The sequence below is a fragment of the Mobula hypostoma genome, chromosome 2 (genome assembly GCF_963921235.1).
Source record: "Mobula hypostoma chromosome 2, sMobHyp1.1, whole genome shotgun sequence".
In the NCBI taxonomy this organism is placed as follows: Eukaryota; Metazoa; Chordata; class Chondrichthyes; order Myliobatiformes; family Myliobatidae; genus Mobula; species Mobula hypostoma.
In genome coordinates, this window is record NC_086098.1 from 243,210,614 (window position 1) to 243,234,647 (window position 24,034).

Sequence of the window (24,034 nt, forward strand, 5' to 3'; positions counted from 1 at the left end):
TCGGGGTAGTATATGGTGACAGAAATGTATTTTAATAATAAATTTACTTTGAATGGCTATTTGCGCAATACGACTGCGGGAACAGGAACTTTGCTTCTCCACTTTATAGCCCGGACATCAATTGATGCGACACAGTGGACCTTTAACCTTCCTTTCTCTTAGTACAGCCAATCGGAGATCCTGAAGCGCATATGCTCTCGCCCGCAGGAATAGGCGGGGCTTTATACACGTGATAATCTTTCATCCAATCGGCCGCAAGCTGTGTCAATGAGTGACGAGCATGACAGCCAATAGAGGTGGCGGGGCGGGCAGTTAATGCGTGGCCGGCGGGCGTTGCGGCACGTGATAGAAAAGCACATCCAATCCGTCATGAACGTTGGGTGTGAGTGACGCTCGAGTAAGCCAATGGGAATAGAGGGGCGGACATTTTGACGGAGGGGCTGGCGGTCGGCGGCCTGGATCGCAGCAGCGGTTGGCGGTGCTTCCCTGACCGAGTCCCGGACGCAGCTGATGGGCGGCGTGTGCCGGGAGGTGCTGACGCTGCAGCTCGGCCACTACACCAACTTCGTGGGCACCCACTGGTGGAACATCCAAGTGAGTAGCAGCTCCCGGGCAAGGGCCGTTACCATGGAGATTTGCCCTCGGATCCCACACCCATCGGGGGTCGGGTGGGTCTGGAAGGGCGAAGGGAGGATGGTGTCAGGAGAAGAGGGGGTAGGCAGAGGGGAGGCTGGAAGGGACGACCATCGGGTGAGGGGTTGGCCAAGCCCTAAGCAGTGGTGGGCAATGAGGGGCCGCAGCCAGCCCGCGGGAATGAGGAGACGGAGGAAATGGGAAACTTGAAGGAGTGAGGTGGAAGAACAACCTAAATCAGGGTGGGTAGTGTGGATGGGCAGTTGGAGAGATGAGACTTCGGCTGAGGGGGAGGCGGAGGGACCGGGACCCGGGGCTGAGGGGAAGGCGGAGGGACCGGGACCCGGGGCTGAGGGGAAGGCGGAGGGACCGGGACCCGGGGCTGAGGGGGAGGCGGAAGGCGGGAGGGACCGGGACCCGGGGCTGAGGGGGAGGCGGAGGGACCGGGACCCGGGGCTGAGGGGAAGGCGGAGAAACCGGGACTGAGGGGGAGGCGGAGGGACCGGGGACCGGGACCCGGGGCTGAGGGGGAGGTGGAGGGACCGGGACCCGGGGCTGAGGGGGAGGCGGAGGGACCGGGACCCGGGGCTGAGGGGGAGGCGGAAGGCGGGAGGGACCGGGACCCGGGTCTGAGGGGGAGGCGGAGGGACCGGGACCCGGGGCTGAGGGGGAGGCGGAGGGACCGGGACCCGGGGCTGAGGGGGAGGCGGAGGGACCGGGACCCGGGGCTGAGGGGGAGGCGGAGGGACCGGGACCCGGGGCTGAGGGGGAGGCGGAGGGACCGGTACCCGGGGCTGAGGGAGAGGCGGAGGGACCGGGACCCGGGGCTGAGGGGGAGGCGGAGGGACCGGGACCCGGGGCTGAGGGGAAGGCGGAAGGCGGGAGGGACCGGGACCCGGGGCTGAGGGGGAGGCGGAGGGACCGGGACCCGGGGCTGAGGGGGAGGCGGAGGGACCGGGACCCGGGGCTGAGGGGGAGGCGGAGGGACCGGGACCCGGGGCTGAGGGGGAGGCGGAGGGACCGGGACCCGGGGCTGAGGGGGAGGCGGAGGGACCGGGACCCGGGGCTGAGGGGGAGGCGGGAGGGACCGGGACCCGGGGCTGAGGGGGAGGCGGAGGACCCGGGGCTGAGGGGGAGGCGGAGGAACCGGGACCCGGGGCTGAGGGGGAGGCGGAGGGACCGGGACCTGGGGCTGAGGGGAAGGGGGGAGGCAGGAGGGACCGGGACCCGGGGCTGAAGGGAAGGGGGAAGGCGGGAGGGACCGAGACCCGGGGCTGAGGTGGAGGCGGAGGGACCGGGACCCGGGGCTGAGGGGGAGGCGGAGGGACCGGGACCCGGGTCTGAGGGGGAGGCGGAAGGCGGGAGGGACCGGGACCCGGGGCTGAGGGGGAGGCGGAGGGACCGGGACCCGGGTCTGAGGGGGAGGGGGAGGCGGAGGGACCGGGACCCGGGTCTGAGGGGGAGGCGGAGGGACTGGGACCCGGGTCTGAGGGGGAGGCGGGAGGGACCGGGACCCGGGGCTGAGGGGGAGGCGGAGGGACCGGGACCCGGGGCTGAGGGGGAGGCGGAGGGGCCGGGACCCGGGGCTGAGGGGAAGGCGGGAGGGACCGGGACCCGGGGCTGAGGGGGAGGCGGAGGGACCGGGACCCGGGGCTGAGGGGGAGGCGGAGGGACCGGGACCCGGGGCTGAAGGGAAGGGGGAAGGCGGGAGGGACCTGGACCCGGGGCTGAGGTGGAGGCGGAGGGACCGGGACCCGGGGCTGAGGGGGAGGCGGAGGGACCGGGACCCGGGGCTGAGGGGGAGGCGGAGGGACCGGGACCGAAGGGAAGGGGGAAGGCGGGAGGGACCGGGACCCGGGGCTGAGGTGGAGGCGGAGGGACCGGGACCCGGGGCTGAGGGGGAGGCGGAGGGACCGGGACCTGGGGCTGAGGGGGAGGCGGAGGGACCGGGACCCGGGGCTGAGGGGGAGGCGGAGGGACCGGGACCCGGGGCTGAGGGGAAGGGGGAAGGCGGGAGGGACCGGGATCCGGGGCTGACGGGGAGGCGGAGGGACCGGGACCCGGGGCTGAGGGGGAAGGCGGGAGGGACTGGGATCCGGGACTGAGGGGGAAGGCGGGAGGGACCGGGATCCGGGGCTGAGGGGGAGGCAGAGGGACCGGGATCCGGGGCTGAGGAGGAGGCGGAGGGACCGGGAGCCGGGGCTGAGGGGGAGGCAGAGGGACCGGGATCTGGGGCTGAGGGGGAGGCGGAGGGACCGGGATTCGCTGGGGTGGGGTTTGGAGGAAGGGGAGGCGGTGGTGGAGGGTCTGGGGGTGGGGGTCCGAGACTTGAGGGAGGCTCAAAGAAGGTGTCTCCTGTATCTGAAGGGGGTGGGGGGTAGGATTGAGCCACGGGAAGAGTAAAGAGGAAGAAGTGGGTATTGGAGGAGAGGGGAGCACTAGCCCTGTTGGAGTAAAGTCACAAATTGGGTTGGATTGAGGGGGTGAACGAGTAGTGGTCTTCGTTGATAAATAACGTGCTGACCCCATCGAGAGTCCAACTGTGTGACTGATAACTCTGTCTCCATCAAGGATGCTGCCTTGTGCTACGATTCAGATCGCAGTGACACATACTCCGAGATCAACAACAATGTCCTTTTCCGTGAGGGGCAGACACTGCGAGGCCAGCCCACCTACACTCCTCGCCTCATTCTCATGGACCTCAAAGGTACGCCAGCAATCCATTTCTGCTTAAGTCAGATCTCCCAGCCAGAGTGCCAATGAGTGAGGTGCTGTGACGGTGTTGAGCTTTCCGAGTACAGGCCTCTGATCAGGGCGGCTTAAGACGCCCCATCTCGAAGGCAAATCTCTCACTCAATGACACAGCCTCTGGGCTGCTGTTATATTTGTTTCTGGTCACTACTGACATCTATGATACTGGCAGTGAGGAATTCAGTAATGGTAATATCTTTGAGATTTTAACCCTGATTTATATGACATTAAACTTGTTTTGCAGCAGTACAGTTGAATGGCTCAAAATTACTCTAAAACTACAGACATAAACAGTGCAAATAACAAGGTTGTGTTTATGGGTTCAGAAATCTGATGGCAGAGGGGAAGAAGCTGTTTCTGAATCAGTGAGTGTGGGTCTTCAAGCTCCTGTACCTCCTCCCTATATGGTAGTAACAAAAACAGAGTTCTTTTGACGGCCAAACAAAAGGGATTCTGCAGATGCTGATAATTCCATTGATGCTGCCTGACCTGCTGAGTTCCTTCAGCATTTTGTGTGTGTAGCTGCTTGTGGTAGATGGTGTCTTCTTGAGACACCACTTCTTGACCATGTCCTCAGTGATGGGGAGAGTTGTATCTATAACCACACGAGATTCTATAAACGCTAGAAGTCCAGGGCAACGCACACAAAATACAGGGAGAACTCAGCAGGTCAGACGGCATCCATAGAGAAGAACAAATAGTCAGTGTTTTGGGTTGAGACCCTTTGTGCTGAAACCCATCATTAGGCCAGTCCTGATGAAGAGTTCTGTCCAAAATGTTGACTCTTTATTCCTTTCCATAGATACTGCTTGACATGCTGAGCTCTTCCTGCATTTTGTGTGTGTTACCCAGTCATTATAATGTCAGATACACTGAATTATCATTTTTCTGGCTGTATACCCAGAAGACTGGGTGTTCGAGGGTGAAGATATACACCGAGATACTGAGGAAGGGTGAGATTCCACCAAGTGTGCTGAATGGCTCATTTCACAGATCAAGACTAGGAAGGAAGGGGCAAGAAGTTTGGGGGGGGGGTGAAAGGAGTACTCGCTGGTAGGTGAGGAGAAAGGTGGGGGGGGGGGAGTTGTCCCTGTGATGGAGCTAGCTGTGTCTACAACCTTCTGCAGAGAGTCTCTTTGATCCCATGGATTGGAGCCTCCATACCAGACAGCAATGCACTGTACATCTGTAGCAATTTGTAAAAATCTTTGGTAATATAACAAATCTTCTCACACTCCTAACAAATTCTCCTGTGGAACTGGTTTTGTGCAAATTAAGTGGAACCCTGAGCAGTCATAACCCTGACCACCTCTTGACATCACACAAACTTGGCAGTGACCGCCTCTTGACATCACACAAACTTGGCAGTGACCGCCTCTCGACATCACACAAACTTGGCAGTGACCGCCTCTCGACATCACACAAACTTGGCAGTGACCGCCTCTCGACATCACACAAACTTGGCAGTGACCGCCTCTTGATATCACACAAACTTGGCAGTGACCGCCTCTCGACATCACACAAACTTGGCAGTGACCGCCTCTCGACATCACACAAACTTGGCAGTGACCGCCTCTCGACATCACACAAACTTGGCAGTGACCGCCTCTTGATATCACACTAACTTGGCAGTGACCACCTCTCGACATCACACAAACTTGGCAGTGACCACCTCTTGACATCACACAAACTTGTTAGTGACCGCCTTGTGACATCACACAAACTTGTTAGTGACCGCCTTGTGACATCACACAAACTTGGCAGTGACCGCCTTGTGACATCACACAAACTTGGCAGTGACCGCCTTGTGACATCACACTAACTTGGCAGTGACCGCCTCTTGATATCACACAAACTTGGCAGTGACCGCCTCTCGACATCACACAAACTTGGCAGTGACCGCCTCTTGATATCACACTAACTTGGCAGTGACCACCTCTCGACATCACACAAACTTGGCAGTGACCGCCTCTTGATATCACACAAACTTGGCAGTGACCGCCTCTTGATATCACACTAACTTGGCAGTGACCACCTCTCGACATCACACAAACTTGGCAGTGACCACCTCTTGACATCACCTAAACTTGTTAGTGACTGCCTTGTGACATCACACAAACTTGTTAGTGACCACCTTGTGACATCACACAAACTTGGCAGTGACCGCCTTGTGACATCACACAAACTTGGCAGTGACCACCTCTTGACATCACACAAAATAATACAACACAGGAACAGGCCCTTTGGCCCACAACATACTGCTGTAACAACTAAACAAAATCCTTCTGCCTACACAATGCTCATATCGCTCCATTCCCAGACATCCATGTATCTGTCTAAGAGCCTCTTAAATTCCTCTGTCACATTTGCCTCCACTACCATACATGGTAGCCTGTTCAAGCACCCACCACTTTCTGTATAAATAAAACCCTTTCAACTTGCCTCTCGCTCACCTTAGATGCACACCGTCTAGTATCTGACGTTTTCCCCCTCGAGAGATATTTCGGCAGTCCACCCTACCTGTGCCTCTCATAACCTTACATCTAGTCTCCCCTCAGTTCTTGCTGCTCCAGAGAAAACAACTCAAGTTTGTTATAGCTCATGCATTCTAATCCGGGCAGCCTTTCAACAGCTTCCACATTCTTCCTGTAATGGGGCAGTATTTACCATATAACAATTACAGCACAGAAACTGGCCATCTCGGCCCTTCTAGTCTGTGCTGAACTCCTACTCTCACCTAGTCCCACTGACCTGCACTCAGCCCTTAACCCTCCATTCCTTTCCTGTCCATATAGCTGTCCAATTTAACTTTAAATGACAACATCGAACCTGCCTCAACCACTTCTGCTGGAAGCTCGTTCCACACAGCTACCACTCTCTGAGTAAAGAAGTTCCCCTCATGTTACCCCTAAACTTTTGCCCTTTGACTCAACTCATGTCCTCTTGTTTGAATCTCCCCTACTCTCAATGGAAAAAGCCTATCCACGTCAACTCTATCTATCCCCCTCATAATTTTAAATACCTCTATCAAATCCCATCAACCTTCTACGCTCCAAAGAATAAAGATCCAACTTGTTCAACCTTTCTCTGTAACTTGGGAGATGAAACCCAGGTAACATTCTAGTAAATCTTCTCTGTACTCTCACCAGTTTGTTGACATCTTTCCCATAATTCGATGACCAGAAGTGTACACAATACTCCAAATTTGGCCTTATCAATGCCTTGTACAATTTCAACATTACATCCTAACTCTATACTCAATGCTCTGATTTATAAAGGCCAGCATACCAAAAGCTTTCTTCACCACCCTATCCACATGAGATTCCACCTTCAGGGAACTATTCACCATTATTCCTAGATCCCTCTGTTCTACTGCATTCTTCAATGCCCTACCATTTACCATGTATGTCCTATTTTAATTAGTCCTACCAAAATGTAGCACCTCACATTTATCAGCATTAAACTCCATCTGCCATCTTTCAGCACACTCTTCTAACAGGCCTAAATCTCTCTGCAAGCTTTGAAAACCTACTTCATTATCCACAACGCCACCTATCTTAGTATCATCTGCATACTTACTCATCCAATTTACCACCCCATCATCCAGATCAATAATATATAGGACAAACAACATTGGACCCAGTACAGATCCCTGAGGCACACCACTAGACATAGGTCTCCAATCTGACAAACAGTTATCCACCACTACTCTCTGGCATCTCTCAACCAGCCACTGCTGAGTCCATTTTAGTACTTCAATATTAATACCTAATGATTGAACCTTCCTAACTAACGTTCCGTGTGGAACCTTGTCAAAGGCCTTACTGAAGTCCATATAGACAACATTCACTGCTTTACCCTCGTCAATTTTCCTAGTAACCTCTTCAAAAAATTCAGTAAGATTTGTCAGACATGACTTTCCACGCACATGTTGTACAAGGCTTGTGTTGTACTGCAATAGCCTGTAATGGGGCAGTGTTGTACTGCAATAGCCTGTAATGGGGCAGTGTTGTACTGCAATAGCCTGTAATGGGGCAGTGTTGTACTGCAATAGTCTGACTGAGTGTGTGACCAGAGCACTCAGTCTTTGTCACAATGTGATGACTGGCTTTGAGATGATGGGGGCCACTCCACAGAGAAATTTCCATTGCTGCCTTTGGCACTTGTACGTCGCCAGTCATTGCTGAGGACAGGGAGATTGTTAAAACAGCTTTCATTGTTTACCTGCATCGGATCCATTGGTTATAACTCGTCTCTAACACTTACACAGTGAGCACTGAGGCAGTTTGGTGCCTCTGTTTAGACACACCTTTCTGTAGTGTTCACCAACACGACGATGATTCCCTGACTCAGTGTAAAAGCACTAAAGAGTATGCAGAGCTGCAAAGTTCAATAGGTACATTTAATATCAGAGAAATGTATCCAGTATACATCCTGAAATTCTAGTTGGGGATTGAGCAGGAATACTAAACAGAGCATCTCATTGATAACCATGTTTGAACTACCTGTTCAGAATCCGGTTTATAATCACTGACATGCGTTGGGCAGCAGTACAGTGCGAGACATTTAAAAAGAATCAAGTCAAGTACATAGTGCAAAAAGAGCTAAATAGTGAAGCAGTGTTGGTGGATTCACACTCCGTTCAGAAATCTGATGGCAGAGGGGAGGAAGTTGGTCCTAAAATGTTGAGTGTGTGTCTTCAGGCTCCTGTGCCTCCTCCCTGGTGGTGGTAATGAGAAGGGTGCGTGTCCTGGGTAGGCTCCTTCACGAAGGACACAGCCTTCCTGAGGCCTTGCCTTTTGCATATGTCTTTAATACTGGGGAGGCTGGTGCCCATGATGGAACTTGCTGAGTTTGTAGCTTTTCTGAGCCCATGCATTGGATCCCACATACCAGTCAGATTGCTCTCCACAGTACATCCGTAGAAATCTGCTAGTCTTTGGTGACATACCTCACTCCTCAAACTTGGAATGAAATGTAGCCACTGTCATGCCTTCTTTGTGATTGCATCGATATGTTAGGCCCAGGATAGATTCTCAAGCGATGTGGACGCCTGGGAACTGCTCACCCTTTCCGATGCTGGCCCCTCGACTTCCATCATGACAGATTCAGTTGTGACTCTGTCTTCCTGCATGTGCTTCTCAATGTGATAGATGTGAAAGCATGTACAAGGACTGTATTGTTGTATTTTGATTTGGGAGGTCTCTTATCAGGCAGATGATTTTGGTTTGGGAGGACAATATCATGCAGGTTATTTTGATTTGGGAGGACTCTATCAGGCAGGTTACATGGAAAATTTTGGAAACATTGAACAATATCCGTGGAAAGAGAAACCTCACAATTCAGTTTGGAAGGCCCTTCATTTTGACAGCAGCACAAACTGCAGCCCTTCTCTTTACAGATGCCACCTGACCCGCTGAGTGTCTCATTTCCTTTTTTTCCGGTTCTCGCGTCAACAGCTTTACCCTTCAGGGCTCCACCATCAGGATTGTAGTGGTGCAGCTGATGGCCTGCTGGGTGGAGGCTAATGGCCTTGCCTTGTGTGTTACAGGGAGTCTGAGCAGCTTGAAGCAGGAAGGAGTTCTGTATGGAGCCAGCCAGGCCGTGCCTGCACTAGCATGGTAAGGATTGGAGCCCTGGGTTCACTCTACGGGCCCTACTTGCTAAAATGCATCGTCCCTTTTGGGGCATAGGCCACCAAAGTCCCCTGCCCTGGGCCAGTCTTTCAAGTTGTCCCAGCTGTAACCCATCTTCAAAGATCCTCCTTCTCCCGGGGATGAGGTCTTTGGAGTTTCTGTAGCTCTCGATCTTTACAGGATGGGGTTGCTGGCCCCATTTGCAACCCGCCTCCTCCCACAGCCATTCTTGGGACATTCATAGCAGAATTTTGCTTTGGGTGAACGTTCTGTGGGCTCGCTCAGTACAATCATTTCATTAACGGTCTCCCATTATAGGGTCAGAGAGAGGTCCTAGTATGCATCACATCACCTTCACACGGATTAGGGACGGCGATGGTAAGATTGGGGTCATTTCCCACTGCTGTCTCAGGGGTTTGTAAGTTTTCCCTGTGGCCGCATGGGCTTCCTCGGGGTGCTTCAGTGTCCTCCCACATCATGAAGGTGTACGGGTTGGGTTTGGAAAATCCTAACCTGGTGGGCCGACACTTGTGGACTGACCCCAGCACATCCTCGTACTGCGTTGGTTATTAATGCAAACATTGCCTTTCACTGTATGCCTGGATGTACATGTGATCAATAAAGCTCATTTAGATTGCTGGGATGTTTGAGAATGTTACGTTCAGGATGATGGGCAGGTTGTGTAAAGGACGAGATCACTCCATTTGGATCATGGGGCCTTCAGGTCAGCGTTTATCTGTATATCTGCGTGCACCTCCTGCTGGGAGGCTAAGCCTGTTACTTGCACTTGGGAATCCAACGACCACCCCATGTTTGAAATTCATTGTCCTTTTTCCGTGTTCTTAGTGTGGTTGGCTCTGAGGGTACGGGAGCATTGTGGCCGACTGGGAGGGAGAGCTGTGCAGCAGCTGACCAACAGATGCTGTTTAAACTGTTCAACCATCTTGGCCTCAAGCCTGATCAGTGGAAGACCTTTGTGCAGCCTCTGAGGAGGATTGTGTGGTGTTAAAGTAAAAATAAAATCACTTGCCCTGTTCTGTTTTCCCCTTTTAATCCAGGAATGGGAGTCTGACTGTGCACAAAGAAGATCCAGTGACAAAGAACCAGTTTCTGCAGCAACTCAACAGGTTGGGTGTAAGTGTCTTGTTCTTCACCCTTTGGCCATCAGGTGGCACCGTGAGCTCAGTGAGTCCATCAACCAGAGATACAGCAGGGTAACAGGCCTGTGCTGCCCCATTACACCCATGTGACCAATTTACCTCTGACCCCTTGTGTCAGAGTACCTAGAGGAAACCCACTGGGAGAACGTATAGACAGCAGCTGGCATTAAACCCACATTACTGATATAATGCTGCTGCTGAGACCTGTTTCGGTCAGAGTTGACCGTGGATGTTGCATCCTAGCTGTCTAGATACACAAGCCTGGCCAGTACGATATGGAGAGCAAACTGTTGCCCATGTAGCAAGCTCCCCCTCTCCACGCATCTGATGAACCCAAAGGAACGGCAGAGGCCGAGAAGTTGCCGGTCTACATTGAACTCAATGTCGGGCTGCTTTAGGGACTCCAGCTCCAGATTTTTCCCTTGGGGTTTACTCCTGAAGCCTTCCCCATGCATGGGTATAGCCGCGAGGCAGCGAAGGTTTGAGATCAGAGTTTTCCTCCTTCTCGATGAGCTGCTAACCACAGCTGACGAGCCCCATCTGTCTGAAGCGACTACTTTTAAAGCGCCAGTAGCCCACGTTTGCCCCTCTGTCACTGAAAACAGTTCTGCCAGGCTTAGTAGCTAAGCCACGTGGAAAGGGCCAGGAGCTGGACTTGGTTGTCAGAGGCTATTTGAGGCACACATCATTGGAAGCATTTAATAGTTAATGGGAGCTTGTCCCATTACCACCCCCAGCTATAACAACCTCAAGGATTTCGGGTATAATAGTGTTAAACTAACCACTGAACTACCATGGTTGCAGCTTGGTTGTTGGCCAGTACAGTCCAATCGGCACGGCCATTCTTGGAGCAGTTTGTCGCATAGTTTGCAGTGTGGAAGAGTCATACTGTAGTGGCCCTCAGCCCAATAAGTCCATGCCATCCCTCAACTTTCACTTCCATCAACTCCCAGGTTCTCTACAGACAAGGTGCAGTTAACCTACCATCCCATATTCATTGGGCTGAAGGAGGGAACTGGTGTATCCTAGAGGAAAATTGTACAGTCACAGGTAGAACGTGTAAACTCCACGCACCGGAGGTCGGAATCAAAATCTGGTCCTGGGGCTGTGAGAAGTGACTTCTCATTCTGCATTGCTATTCTCCCCCCCCCATTTCACTGTGTCAGCTCACTCGGTTACAGGGGTAGTTTCGAGCCAGCCTTGTGGTTCATCTTCCATGCAGGAAGCTCCTGGGTCACCCCGGCGCTTACACTGCCTGATGCAACTCCTCATGGTCAGAGGAAATGAGGATGCACTTTCATTCCAGCACAATCCTGGTTGCACCCTCCTGATCCATGGTTCAGGGTAGCGTCAGCGATCCCATGAGCTGCTCGGAGTACGGTCTCTGCATTCCTCGCCCAACCTGCTGAGAGCTGTGCCTAAACCTGCTCCTGAGATCAGCCATGGCAAGGTACAAGGATACATGGCCCTGGACTGTAGAGAGATTTCTTCATCCAAAGAGCAGTGAACCTCTATCACAGAAGGCAGTAGAAGAGGAGTGAAATATGTTTGGGGTATTGAACTGAGTTCTAAGGCACTTGAGAAAATGGGGATGGCAGTGAATTTGGGTGATTAGCCATAATGGTATCATACAGTCAAATCAAGTTTATTGTCACATGTGCAAGTACAGTGAGTAACAGGAACAAGTGGTGGGGATTCTTGATAATAAAGACCATAAGACACAGAAGCAGCGTTGGGTCATTTGGTGCATCGAGTCTGTTTGGCCATTCAATCATGGCTGATTTAGTTTCCTTTTCAACCCCATTCTCCTGCCTTCTTCCCATGACCTTTGTCATCTTTGCACATCAAGAACCTATCAGCCTCTGCCTTAAAGATGCCCAATGACAGCCTCCAGAGCCATCTGTGACAATGAACCACCCTCTGGCTAAAGAAGTTCCTCCTCATCTCTGTCCTAACTGGACGTCCGTCTACTCTGAGGCTGTGCCCTCTGGTCGTAGACTCTCGCGCTATTGGAAACATCCTCTCCATATCTACTGCATCGAGGCCTTTCAATATTCCATAGGTTTCAATGAGGTTCCCCTCTATTCTCTAAATTCCAGCGTGAGCGGGCCCAGAACCATCAGTGATAGGAGGGGTGTGCCTGTGATGTATCAGGCTGTGTCTACTTGGCAGCCTCTTGCATTGGAATTGCCCTAACAGACGCTGATGCAGGATGCTTCTATTTTCTGTGTTTCCGGCTGCTGCGGAAAGCTTGTACAAGACAGATTCCTCTTCATCCGTATTATGTTGTCTTTCCACAGACCGATGCGCACAGTGAAAATGTCACCTCAACAACAGCCCAGGGAGCAGAGAGTGAGTGCCATCTGCCCTATGATACTGGTAGCTTCTCCACCTTGTCCCAATATCCACTCCTCACCCACTCTGACCATATTTATTTTGTCAGGGTCTGCGGCTGAGAGAACCTTCGACCTGTCTCAGGGTGCCCAGCGATTGGAGAACAGTGTGAGGGTCTGGTCAGACTATCTTGGGGTACACCTGCATCCAAAGACCATTTCTGTCATCCAACAGTATAACCACAACAGGTCAGTGACAGGTGCATGCACCCTAGTAGACACAGCCTGGTCCACCAGAGTGCCAAGCTGAGAGCTGACCCCGGTTTTTCCTTTAACATGCACAGCACTTCCAATCGCTTTGAAGCATTTGGGTTTGGTGAGAAGCTCCTTCGTGATCCAACTTTCTTAGATGACCTTGAAGACCGCCTTCACTTTTATATCGAGGAATGTGACTACCTGCAGGTAACTGGGGTGCAGGAGGGATGGGAGGCAGATGAAACCATTCCTGCCAACAAGTGGTTGGATAAGAACAGAGGAAAACCAGCGAGATACCATTCCCTTCCATTAACTAAAAGAGAAAAACATGGTATAGAGATTAACATCATGCTTCCAGGTTAACTTGGTGATGTGTTCCAATAAGATCACTTCTCAGTGTTCTTTCTGCCAGTGTGAAAAGACACTATCTGTTCAGTCTTACTAGTTTTTGTATTGATGAGGGTGATTTTATATTGTATAACACTGGGCTACAGTACTGGTGGGAACAGGTGTGTTGCTGTATAACAGTTGGGTAAAGTATTGGTGGGGACAAGTCTGTCACTGTGTAACACTGGGGCACAGTACCAGTGGGGACAGGTCTGTTGCTGTATAACACGGGTACAGTACCGGTGGGGACAAGTCTGTCACTGTATAACGATGGGGCATGGTACTGGTGGGGACTGGTCTGTCACTGTATAACACCGGGGTACATTACCAGCAGGGACAGCTCTGTTAACCATTTAACATTGGGGCGTGGTACTGGTGGGGACGGGTCTAATTATTCAACTTGCTTGACTGACATTGCCTCAGAAGAGAAGTGTAAGTCTGTTAATAATGGTGCAGGTTAGGGTCCTGTTGCTTGTTACTGACAGATGGTGTGTTTCGTTACCAGGGCTTCCAGGTGCTTTGTGATTTGCAGGATGGCTTTGCTGGCCTTGCCACCAAGGTGGTGGAGTTGTTACACGATGAATACGGAGGGAAAGCCATTTTCACCTGCGGCTTTGCGCCCACAAGCTACATGGACACGGTGAGAGGACTGAGCAGAGGCACTGTCAGTGGTCCTAGTGACTGCCCCACCCACCACGCTCCCCTGACCAAGCACTGGACTGTAACCATCCGCACCCCCCCCCCCCCCCACCTTCCAATCTCTGCAAACCTGGCTGGGAGATTAGAGTTTGCTCTTTTACTCCTGAGCCTGTCAAGCACCCACCTACTTCCACCTGTCTTACTCTCCCCACAGATTCTACTCCTCACCCACACAGAAGGGGTAACTTACAGTGGCCAGTTAAACCTCACTGACCCACACACACAAAAATTAACATATCACCCACCTGCCAATTGGCAACGAGAAAGAAAAAACTGAAAATCTGAAGGAAACCAATACAAAGTACAGTCCCATAATCGCTTAAATATCGGAAGCATTTTTTTATCTGAATACAAGGAGAGCGGCCGCACGAACTCAGTCCTTCTGTAAAGAGTGACCACTGACCCTGGTTTGAGTGCAGTGATCCAGCTGCTGACTGTCGACCCCAGTGGCGTCCATTGGGAAGCCATTGTAGACGGCCTCCACATTCACTTCAGTCTTCCTTGCCACTTCGAGGTGGAGTTCATGACCCCGTGCTCTTTCTCTGGTCTTTTTGAACCGCCCCCCCCCCCCCCCGGTCTCTGATCTCCACGAATCAGCTCTCCAGACATAGCATAATGCTGGAGAGCTTCGGTCAAGTTCCAAACTGCATGTCACAGGCTCCAAGAGTTCCCATAACACAAACAAGTGAAAAGCATAGAAAAAGTGAAATAATTGTAAAGATTTGGTATCTGGAGGATGTCACTCGGGGAATCATTGTTCGCTAGCGCCATCTTACTAACCTTAACCTGTATGCCTTTGGAACGTGGAGGAATCCGGAGCACCCGGACAAAACTCGCGCAGTCACAGGGAGAACATATAACCTCCTTACACCTTGAACTGTTGGCACTGTAAAGTGTTACACTAATAGCTACACTACCGTGCCTCCCAGTTAATGTTGGCTTAAACCTGAGGTAAATCAGTTTAAGTTAACCAAGGGATATTGGAAAGAGTAAGATTACAGTAGGCACAGTTCATTAGATGGGCTGAACAGCCTGTTCCCATATAACAGGTTTGGGGGGCTCAGTGGTCTGGTGCCTTCGTATCCTTACTGGAGGCTTACAGTGGGGTGGGGTCAAGCTCTCTGCGATGCCCGGGGGTCTCTGAACGCTGGCTGTGATTGGTTCTGCAGGGTTCCATGGCCACCGTCTACCGTCTGCTCAACTCCGTCATGGGTATCGTGCACCTGTCCAGCCGCAGCTCCGCCTTCTGCCCCATGTCGCTGGACAGCAGCTTCCTGGGGCGCAAGCAAGTGACCCCAGTCCCTTTCCCACGTGTCATCTATGACGTGAGTATCTCCGGGCAGGAGGGGTGGTGGACAGGGTGTGGAGGGGCATGGGCAGTGGCCAACGATGTGTAGCGGGGCACAAGGGTAAAGATTGGGGGAGATGGTGGTGATGGAGAGGACCACTGTTGGACAGGGTGTGTAAGTCTGGTGAAGGCTGGAGGGGCCATGGTGGACAGGGTGTGTAGCCGAGCAGCCCCTCTGTGTAAGGGAACCCACCCTCCAACAGAGAACGCCATCAGACACTTGCAGTCAGCATTCGGAGGAGCAGGAACGAGGGTCTGGATTTGTGTTACTGCACCAGATTTGGTCCCTCATCCCAGCTGAAGTCCCAGCCCTTTCCTGAGGAGTTCACACAGAACGTGGTCATCCTGTCACCCTCGCTGGACCGAAAGTCTTCACTCACCTCTGCTTTTCCCCCCAACAGGCATCCCTCAATTATCACAGCAGCGCACTGTTGGCTACAGCCTTGGAGACTCTGAGCGTCCCATACAGACTACAGTCTAACGCCATGTCGCTTACCCAGCTGACCAACGCACTTACTGTCTCCAGCAGGAAGGTGAGGCACCCCCGTAGCATCATACTGAAGGTGGGAGTCGGGGAGCATTGTGAGGGCGTGTGGGAAGTAGGTTGGGAATGTGAAGAGGAGGGGAGAGTTCAGACCTGGGGGGGGTGGTCAGTGTGGACGTGATCTGACCCAGGCACTAGAATGCAGTAGGTGCTCGACGCAGGGAGGTGCAGACCCAATCCCTTGTCTCATGCTCCTTCACCAATAGATGGGGGTCCACTTACCTGTAACTGAATCACCTTGTGTTCCTGCTGTCACAGCCAGGACCCCACCCTTACCCCGCCAGGAAGGAACAAGCAATGGCTGCCTGCCCGATTCTGGTCTCACTGGGACGTTCTGTGGGTGGATGGGGTCAGGTGCCCCCCAGTGGTTTTGATGTTGGGAAGCAGCCTCCATCCTGGCACTGAACTGGGTCTGTCCCCGGCAGGTGGTCACTGCGTCTGCTGCCATCCCCTTCGCCATGAAGAGCACCGACACTCTCCCGGACGTCTTGGCCGAGCAACACGCCGCGTCACCGTGGACACCACTGACCCCCTATGGCGAGGTTAAGGATGTTCAGTGCTTCGCACAGTCTGTAGTGTTGCGAGGAGTCAGCAGGGAGCAACAAATCAGGTGGGTATGGGTCACCGTCTGCAGTTCTGGGCACACCACTCCTTGCTGTCCACTCTCTCACAGTATGTACCTGAGCTGTTGCTCTGCACTTGTGTTGTACAGTGATCGACTTGTTCTCACGGGTACTGTAATGCAAGGTAGTTCCATAACCCAGTGTTATACAGTGACAGACCTGTCCCCACCAGTACTGTACCCCTGTGTCAATATCAATACAGTATCAATATTGCCCCCACCCCCCCTTCCCAAATATCATCATTTGGGGGTTCCATGGCTGAAGACATCAGTGTTAAGTTTGAAATTTAGGTAGAAACAATTGTCCAGTAACAGAAATTACACCATAAGAAATGTTCACATCATGAATCTGCCTGTATCTCTTTTCCTCAGTAACCTTCCACCGGGGGTGAAAGGACCCTCCATTTTACACAGCTGTCCATCAGGAGAAGATGTCCTTGAAACGTTCCTGCAACACCACTTCCCAGCTGCAGTGAGGTACGTGAGTGGCAAACACTTTGTGTGCACTGGAAAAACACAAAAAAATCAAAAGATGGCACTGGCAGTAAAATGTCACCATATTGTGGACAGCCAACTTTGACGTTTGAGTGAAATGGGGTGTGGGTGTGGATTCATTACTTTGTAATGTGAGTGGAAGAGGCTTGGTCCATTGGGAAGTGAGCAGCAACAGGTTTGGGAATATGTAGTCCTCGTTGGAAAAGAGGGAGGGAGAATGGGAAATGGTTCTGTCCTTTGGGGATGCATACAAAGGAATACAGTGTGATGTTGGCTGGTGACCCTGTTCTCTCTCTCCCCAGAGCCATCCATCTTGTTCAGACCCCATGTAGAGTGACTACACCGTATCCACAGATTTTCTCAGACTCCTTCAACAAACGGGGGCAGCTGGTGGGAGGTAGTCTCTCCTCAGGAAATGGTGAGTGCCATGCAGTGGGGGATCCAGCCTGGCGTCGGACTGCTGCGCGGGGGGAGGGTTGGATTTACCTTGGGCTGTTCCAGAGGTAGTGGGGTTGTCAGATGAGGTACCCTTGGTGAACATTGAACATGGTTCTGTCTGTCCACAGCTGTGCAGAGCATCCCTGTGTTGAGTGCACTGCAGAGCACTGCCACCACCTATCATGGCCTCCACGCCCTGTACCACGAAGTCAGTCGCCTCAACCTGCAGCGATTTAGCACCTTCTTCAGCGCAGGCACAGAGCTGGACGACTTCCGAGAGGCCCTCGAGGAGCTGAGGACCCTGGCCCAGTGCTACAGAACGAACTTTGAGCTGGACGATTTAGATGATGACTCTGATGAGGAATAAAGACTTGCAGTAGCGGTGACCCAGGACTGTGTCTGTGCTCCTACGTGTGCGAGTGGGAGCCTCATCCTGCCCCCCACCTGCAAATGTGGTGGTGGGAGGGTGTGGAGTGGTGCCTCCTCCCACCCAGTATGCTCAGTGGGGAGCTTGGGCTTGTGCGATGGATGTGGGCACCTTCAGACTCGAGCTGGGGACGAGAACCCCTCTGGTTGAGAGCATCTAACCTGGTTCCCGTTCAAATTGCTGGAATTGAATCCCCAGACGTGTGGTTAGTGGTGGCAGAGATTGACTGCCTGCCTTTGCTTCCTCTTGCAGGAGCTGAATTTGAGATCCCACTCCGGGTGTTAAAGGTTGTGGGCTTACAGCCTCACTGGTGGCGTGGGGGATGAGAGATTGCAGGGTAGGAGTAATTGTTTCTCGTGTTTCATCTGAGCAAAGAAGCTGTTTCTGGCAGGATTTACTGCTGGTTTATTGATTAAACATTGTAATAAAGTCTCACCCTTTTGGGCTGACCATGGACAATGGCTCGCTCAGCGACTGCATACTAGACAGAGCAGCACACCAAGTGCCCTCACCATTCCCAGTTTCCACATGGTGTCGGGGGAGTTGCACTCAGTTTAACTTTCTTTACCCTACAGACCACTGTAGGACAGTATCCTCTGGTGGGACGTGCGGGATAAACTGGGTTTGACTGGATGGATTAACTGGTGACAGCATCAATCATTGTGTCAACTCCCTGTACTTGGCAGAGGGAGCTTTTCTGTGTATAACCTGTCCTAGAGCTGGCACACCATTGAGAGCAGAAACCCTACAGAGGGAAAAAGATTTATTGAATTACATAGGAGTTGTGCACTACTAGTTTTGATGTATGTACAGTCACTATAACTTAAAATTGTACAAAGGATACACTTCACATACATATTTACAGGAGACACTTGGCTGACAAGAGGTGGTGATAACCAAACAAGACCCAGTGTGCCTGATTCACCAAGGGTGTAACTGGCTCCATCCTCTCCAGCATCTGCACTAGTCAGTGCCAGACTGTCCAGTACAGGTAGCCTTAACAAACTGATTGAACATTACACTTGCCACAGTCTGTCAAAGCCCAGACTTCACATGTGTGCTTTTTCCCTTTACCTGGGAACACTGACAGCACCTGACTTGGTTGCAGACTGGGCAAACCGTGATTTGAGATGTTCCAGGGAGAGGAACATCCCACAAAGCAACGTGTGGTGCACAAGACAGCTGAAATGCTGTGGCCTTCGCCATCCTACCCAGCCCAGCCTCTCCAACACGGACCAGTCTGGGCGGTTAGTGGGATTGGAGATCCTCAGGAGGGACACAACAGCACAAAAGAGAATTAAATATGCTTGGATTCCCTGGGAAATACGCTTCGTCCAACAGTCCAGGAAACCTCCTCCACCCTCCCAAACAACAATGCAGAGCCACTGGCTCAGTCCTGATCTTCGTCTGAGATCAGCCAGTCTGCTTGCTGCTGTTCAGGGTTACTGTTCGCCAGGCTGTCATCCTCCTCGTCTGTGCTGGTATCGCCCGAGGTGTGGAACAAACGCATCAGCTCCCGGAACCGCTGCGACACCTGAAAACAGGTAGGTGCTATGGTTGGTTACCTTTGGCAAGGGCAGGAGGCGTGTCTCGAGCAGCTGAACGCAGGCCGGCAGCGTGAATCATGGAGATAGTCATTCTATTTAATTCCTCCACAAGTTACCTTCAGAGAACTCCCAATGGAATCAAACAAAACTAGCAGCACCGCCAGCCTCAAGTTGTGAAAGGTGCCCTGCAGCCCAAGGTTCCATTTTCCCATGTCCCTCCGGTCTGGGCCTTTCCTGTATCTGCCTCAACCGCAGACCCCCCAGCTTGCCCCTCCGCTCTCTTAAATCTTGTCCCTCTCCTCTTCAAACCTATGCCCAGCAGTATTAACCAGTGGGAACATGTTTACCAGCTGCACCATGACCTGATAAGGGGGAAAATTGGTATCCTCCGCCTTCAGGGAACCCCTGTCCTCACCTCCTGGGCTGACTTGCCGATCAGCTGCTGTGCCACCAAGCTGAAGGTTTCCTGGTTGGCCCCTTTCTCCTGGCAGGCGGTGAGGATCGCTCGATCTGCCTCCCTGCAACAGCACAAACAGAAAGCAGAGTGACGTTCCACCAGCCAGGTTCCCGAGGTAAAAGCAGCGCTCCCAGAGTCAGACACACAGTGAAGCTCCTTCTACACTGTCCTATCTCACAATTTTGAAATTTTGTGACCCTCCTGTCACCAGGATTTTATCCCTCCTTGTCTATGAATACCTGATTGGTGGCGTAGTGGCATCAGTGTCGGACTTCGGGACAAAAGGTCCCGAGTTCGAATCCAGCCGGCTCCCCTGCACGCTTTCCATCCGTGCTGGGTTACAAGCTGGTGATCTCTCTGGAAACTCACCCGGCAGAAGGCAATGGCAAACCATCGCTATAACTTGCCCCATACCTGATTTCTCATTACGTCAGAGAGCCGTGGAGGGAAATGGTCCGCTAACCGGAGAAACTCCAGATGCGACGTACCTTTCCTTTGTCTATGTGCAGCAGTTTGCTTCATTTTGCTCTGCTCTGAGAGACCAACTGTATACAATACAGACCAATACAGCAGGCCAGGTAGAACTACTCAACTCCTCTGTTTCAGGAGATCAGAGACTGCAGTTGCTGGAACTCTTCGGCCACAAGCAAACTGCTGGAAGAGCTCAACAGGTCGAGCAGCACCTGTGGAGGCAGAGGTACGGTGGACAGCTGCTGGTTTTTGCACTGAGCTCTAACCTTAGTTCTGTCTTGCCCACCAGCACAGGTGAGAGGGGCAAGCTCAAAGCAGATAGACCTGGTAGAATTTTATGGATTATAAGAGACAGAGAAGGAACAGGTGACACATAAAATGTTGGATGAACTCAGCAGGTCAGGCAACAGCTATGGAAGGGAATAAACAGTCAACGTTTCTGGCTGAGACGACTGTTCATTCTGTGTTGCTGAATTCCTTCAGCTGCTCAAGATTTCCAGCATTTGCAGAATCTCTTGTGTTTATGAAAGAATAGGCAGCCACGATCTTTCCCCCAGGGTTGAAATATCTAATTAGTTTACTACAGCATCGTGGGCCAAAGAAGCTGCTCGTTTGCTGCTATACAACAGGCAAACAGTTACAGCTCACCCCAGTTTGAAGATTAAAGATTTGGCTTTTTTTGTCATGTATCTCGAAGCTTTGAAACATACAAGGAAATGCGTCAATGTCCAACACAGATTGAGGATGTGCTGGGGCAGCCCACAGGTGTCACTGTGCTTCTTGTGACATGTCCAGCACTTTCTAACCCTAACCCGTACGCCTTTGGATTGTGGGAGGAAACTGGAGCTCCTGGAGGAGATTTACATGGTTACGAGGAGAGTATAGACAGCAGTGGAAATTGAAGCTGGGTTACTGGTGCTGTATAGCGTTAAGCTAACCACTGTGCTACACTCTGGAGGGTTGACCCTTCTGTTTGAGCCCCGGAGCAGCCTTACCTGGTCCACAGCACCACACGCTCACCGATGGAGTTGACGCAAGTGTTCTTGGCACAGACGGATGCAGATGCGGGCGCCGGCCCCTCCGTCTCACCGAGCCCCTGCGAGCAACCGTCCTGCAGGGCCTTGTGCGCCAGGGCCATCTCCTGGCAGTTCCTATATCGTAGCCGGGCCCCAGCTGAGGCAAACTTCACCGAGGCACGACTGCCCGAGGCCGAGGACAGTTCTTTTTCTCTCGGCAAAAGGGGTGAGCCCTCGAAAGGGCCCTCCTCGCCTTCACTGGTCTCCTCAGGGGACCGCCCCTCCTCACTGTTGGATGGCTCCCAGCTCCAACCTGCAGGAGAGACAGCGACACAGTGAGGAGGGACACCGTGGGTGGCCTCCGGCTCAGCCCGTCGAGCGTCCCCCACCCCAACGCTGTAGAATGTCTGATAGTTCCACACATACTTCCCCCCACCCCAACACTGTAGAATGTCTAGCAACACACATCAAAGTTGCTGGTGAACGCAGCAGGCCAGGCAGCATCTCTAGGAAGAGGCGCAGTCGACGTTTCAGGCCGAGACCCTTCGTCAGGACTAACTGAAGGAAGAGCTAGTAAGAGATTTGAAAGGGGGAGGGGAGGGGGAGATCTGAAATGATAGAAGACAGGAGGGGGAGGGATGGAGCCAAGAGCTGGACAGGTGATTGGCAAAAGGGACATGAGAGGATCATGGGACAGGAGGCCCAGGGAGAAAGACAAGGGGGAGGCGGGGGAAAAAAGCACAGAGGATGGGCAAGGGGTATAGTGAGAGGGACAGAGGGAGAAAAAGAATGTGTGTATATAAATAACGGATGGGGTACGAGGGGGAGGTGGGGCATTAACGGAAGTTAGAGAACTCAATGTTCATGCCATCAGGTTGGAGGCTACCCAGACGGAATATAAGGTGTTGTTCCTCCAACCTGAGTGTGGCTTCATCTTTACAGTAGAGGCCGTGGATAGACATGTCAGAATGGGAATGGGACGTGGAATTAAATGTGTTCTTTCTCTCCCTCTGACTATACCCCTTGCCCATCATCTGTGCTTTTTCCCCCGCCTCCCCCTTGTCTTTCTCCCTGGGCCTCCTGTCCCATGATCCTCTCATGTCCCTTTTGCCAATCACCTGTCCAGCTCTTGGCTCCATCCCTCCCCCTCCTGTCTTCTCCCATCATTTTGGATCTCCCCCTCCCCCTCCCCCTCTCAAATCCCTTACTAGCTCTTCTTTCAGTTAGTCCTGACGAAGGGTCTGGGCCCGAAACGTCGATTGTACCTCTTCCTATAGATGCTGCCTGGCCTGCTGCGTTCACCAGCAACTTTTATGTGTGTTGCTTGAAATTTCAGCATCTGCAGATTTCCTCGTGTTTGCGACTGTAGAATGTCTGATAGTTCCACACGTACTTCCCACCCGCCAGGCCCCTCTCACTTCCCCAGCATAACTAAATTAAACAATTAAGTGATTCTGGTGCACAACAGGTACGAATCCAGCACCACCAGAATTCCGGTTAGCAGCTGACGTCGAGTGACTGATGTTCAGTGGGTGGAACAGACACTGAGAATGCCCTTTACTAGTGGCACCACACCCCAGATGCCTGTGCGTGGTGCAGTGGCTTTGCTGTGTGAGGCTTCACGATCCCCGATCCCAAGCTGAGCTGGGGAGTCTCCCCCACAGCCTGAATAGTCTACCTCGTCCCTGTGCCATACCCTGGCAAACACACAGGCAGCGTGTGCCTATGCTCAGACACAAAACCCTGACCTATCAGCTGTAGCATGGACAGTGAGAGGACAGAGAAGAGCTCCCAGCTCCAACCTGCTGGAGTGCCAGGACAGAGTGCGGAGGGGACTCACCAGGATGTCGCCAGTACATGGACTGAGAGTGGTTGAGCACGTTGGGACTCTCTCTGTTCAGTGGAGTGTAGAACGAGGGGTGGTCTTGCAAAGGTGTACAAAATCATGGACGTAGATAGGGTTAGAGAATGAAGAACGGTAACACAAGCAGGCATAACTTTATGATGTTGTGAGGGAAGTATAGGAGGGATGTCAAAGGCAAGTGTTTTTTTTTACACAGACTGGTGGGTGTGTGAAACACTCTGCCGGGGGGGTTGGTAGAGGCAGATACATTAGGGACATTTAAATAGGCATCTGGATGAAAGAAAAATGGAGGCTATGTGGGAGGGAAGGGTTAGATTGATCTTAGAGTAGGTTATAAGGTTGACCTGTACTGAAGAGAACGGGTTTTAAGATGAGCAGGGTGAAATTTAACAGGAACTTGAGAAGCAACTTTTTCACCCAGGTGGCCAGGATATGGAATGAGCTGTCAGAGGAAGTGGCTGAGGTAGGTACATTAACAACATTTAAAAGGTACTTGGATGGGAAAAGTTTTGAGGGATGTGGACCAAAATCAAACAAGTGGAAGTAGTTCAGGAGGTATGAATGGCCAAAGATGAGGGAGCTCTCTAAAACAGACAGACTGGGGTGGAAACCAATCTCCCTGTGCAGCCCAGCTGACCACAGGCACTCACTAACCTGTAGTGGGTACCGACTGCTGCTCCCCGCTGCCGGCCACTCGCATCTCCTCCCTCCTTTCTTGGTCTTCCTCCACAGCGTCGCCAACTTTTCCAGAATCCTTCAGTCCGGGCTGGGGGCTCCAGTCATCTGGAACACTGGTGTTCACTGAGTCTTTGCCCTTCGCCTTGTGTTCCAGAGCCTTGGGGGGGGGGGGGGGGGTCGGAAGAAGCAGAGGTCAAAATGTTGAGCAGGGTAGAGTGAAAGGTTAAAGGGTGGGTGGGTGGTCAGACTGGACACTGGAGAGGAGGCAGGGAC

General features: G+C 52.5%; 2 protein-coding genes across 4 annotated transcripts in view; one reads left to right on the top strand and one right to left on the bottom strand.

Moving 5' to 3' along the window:
• The first annotated feature begins 420 nt into the window (after positions 1–420).
• Positions 421–18,174, top strand: msto1 (misato mitochondrial distribution and morphology regulator 1). The gene is made up of 14 exons (XM_063041857.1): positions 421–594; positions 3,205–3,340; positions 8,936–9,005; positions 10,079–10,154; positions 12,481–12,532; positions 12,624–12,762; positions 12,858–12,975; positions 13,661–13,795; positions 15,024–15,179; positions 15,604–15,735; positions 16,172–16,356; positions 16,741–16,845; positions 17,166–17,281; positions 17,430–18,174. Exons 1-14 carry the CDS (start codon positions 511–513, stop codon positions 17,666–17,668), a joined length of 1,743 nt encoding a protein of 580 aa, XP_062897927.1. The 5' UTR covers positions 421–510; the 3' UTR covers positions 17,669–18,174.
• A 124-nt stretch (positions 18,175–18,298) lies between these two features.
• The window catches only part of LOC134343032 (GON-4-like protein), a 65,256-nt gene continuing 59,520 nt past the window's right edge, over positions 18,299–24,034 (bottom strand). For all 3 annotated transcript variants that reach the window (XM_063041855.1, XM_063041856.1, XM_063041854.1), the window contains exons 28-31: positions 23,738–23,918; positions 21,199–21,532; positions 19,691–19,793; positions 18,299–19,262 (exon numbers count right to left, since the gene is read on the bottom strand). In XM_063041855.1, coding sequence (XP_062897925.1) covers positions 19,119–19,262; positions 19,691–19,793; positions 21,199–21,532; positions 23,738–23,918 — 762 coding nt within the window. In that variant the 3' untranslated portion in view covers positions 18,299–19,118. The remainder of the gene's footprint in view (positions 19,263–19,690; positions 19,794–21,198; positions 21,533–23,737; positions 23,919–24,034) is intronic.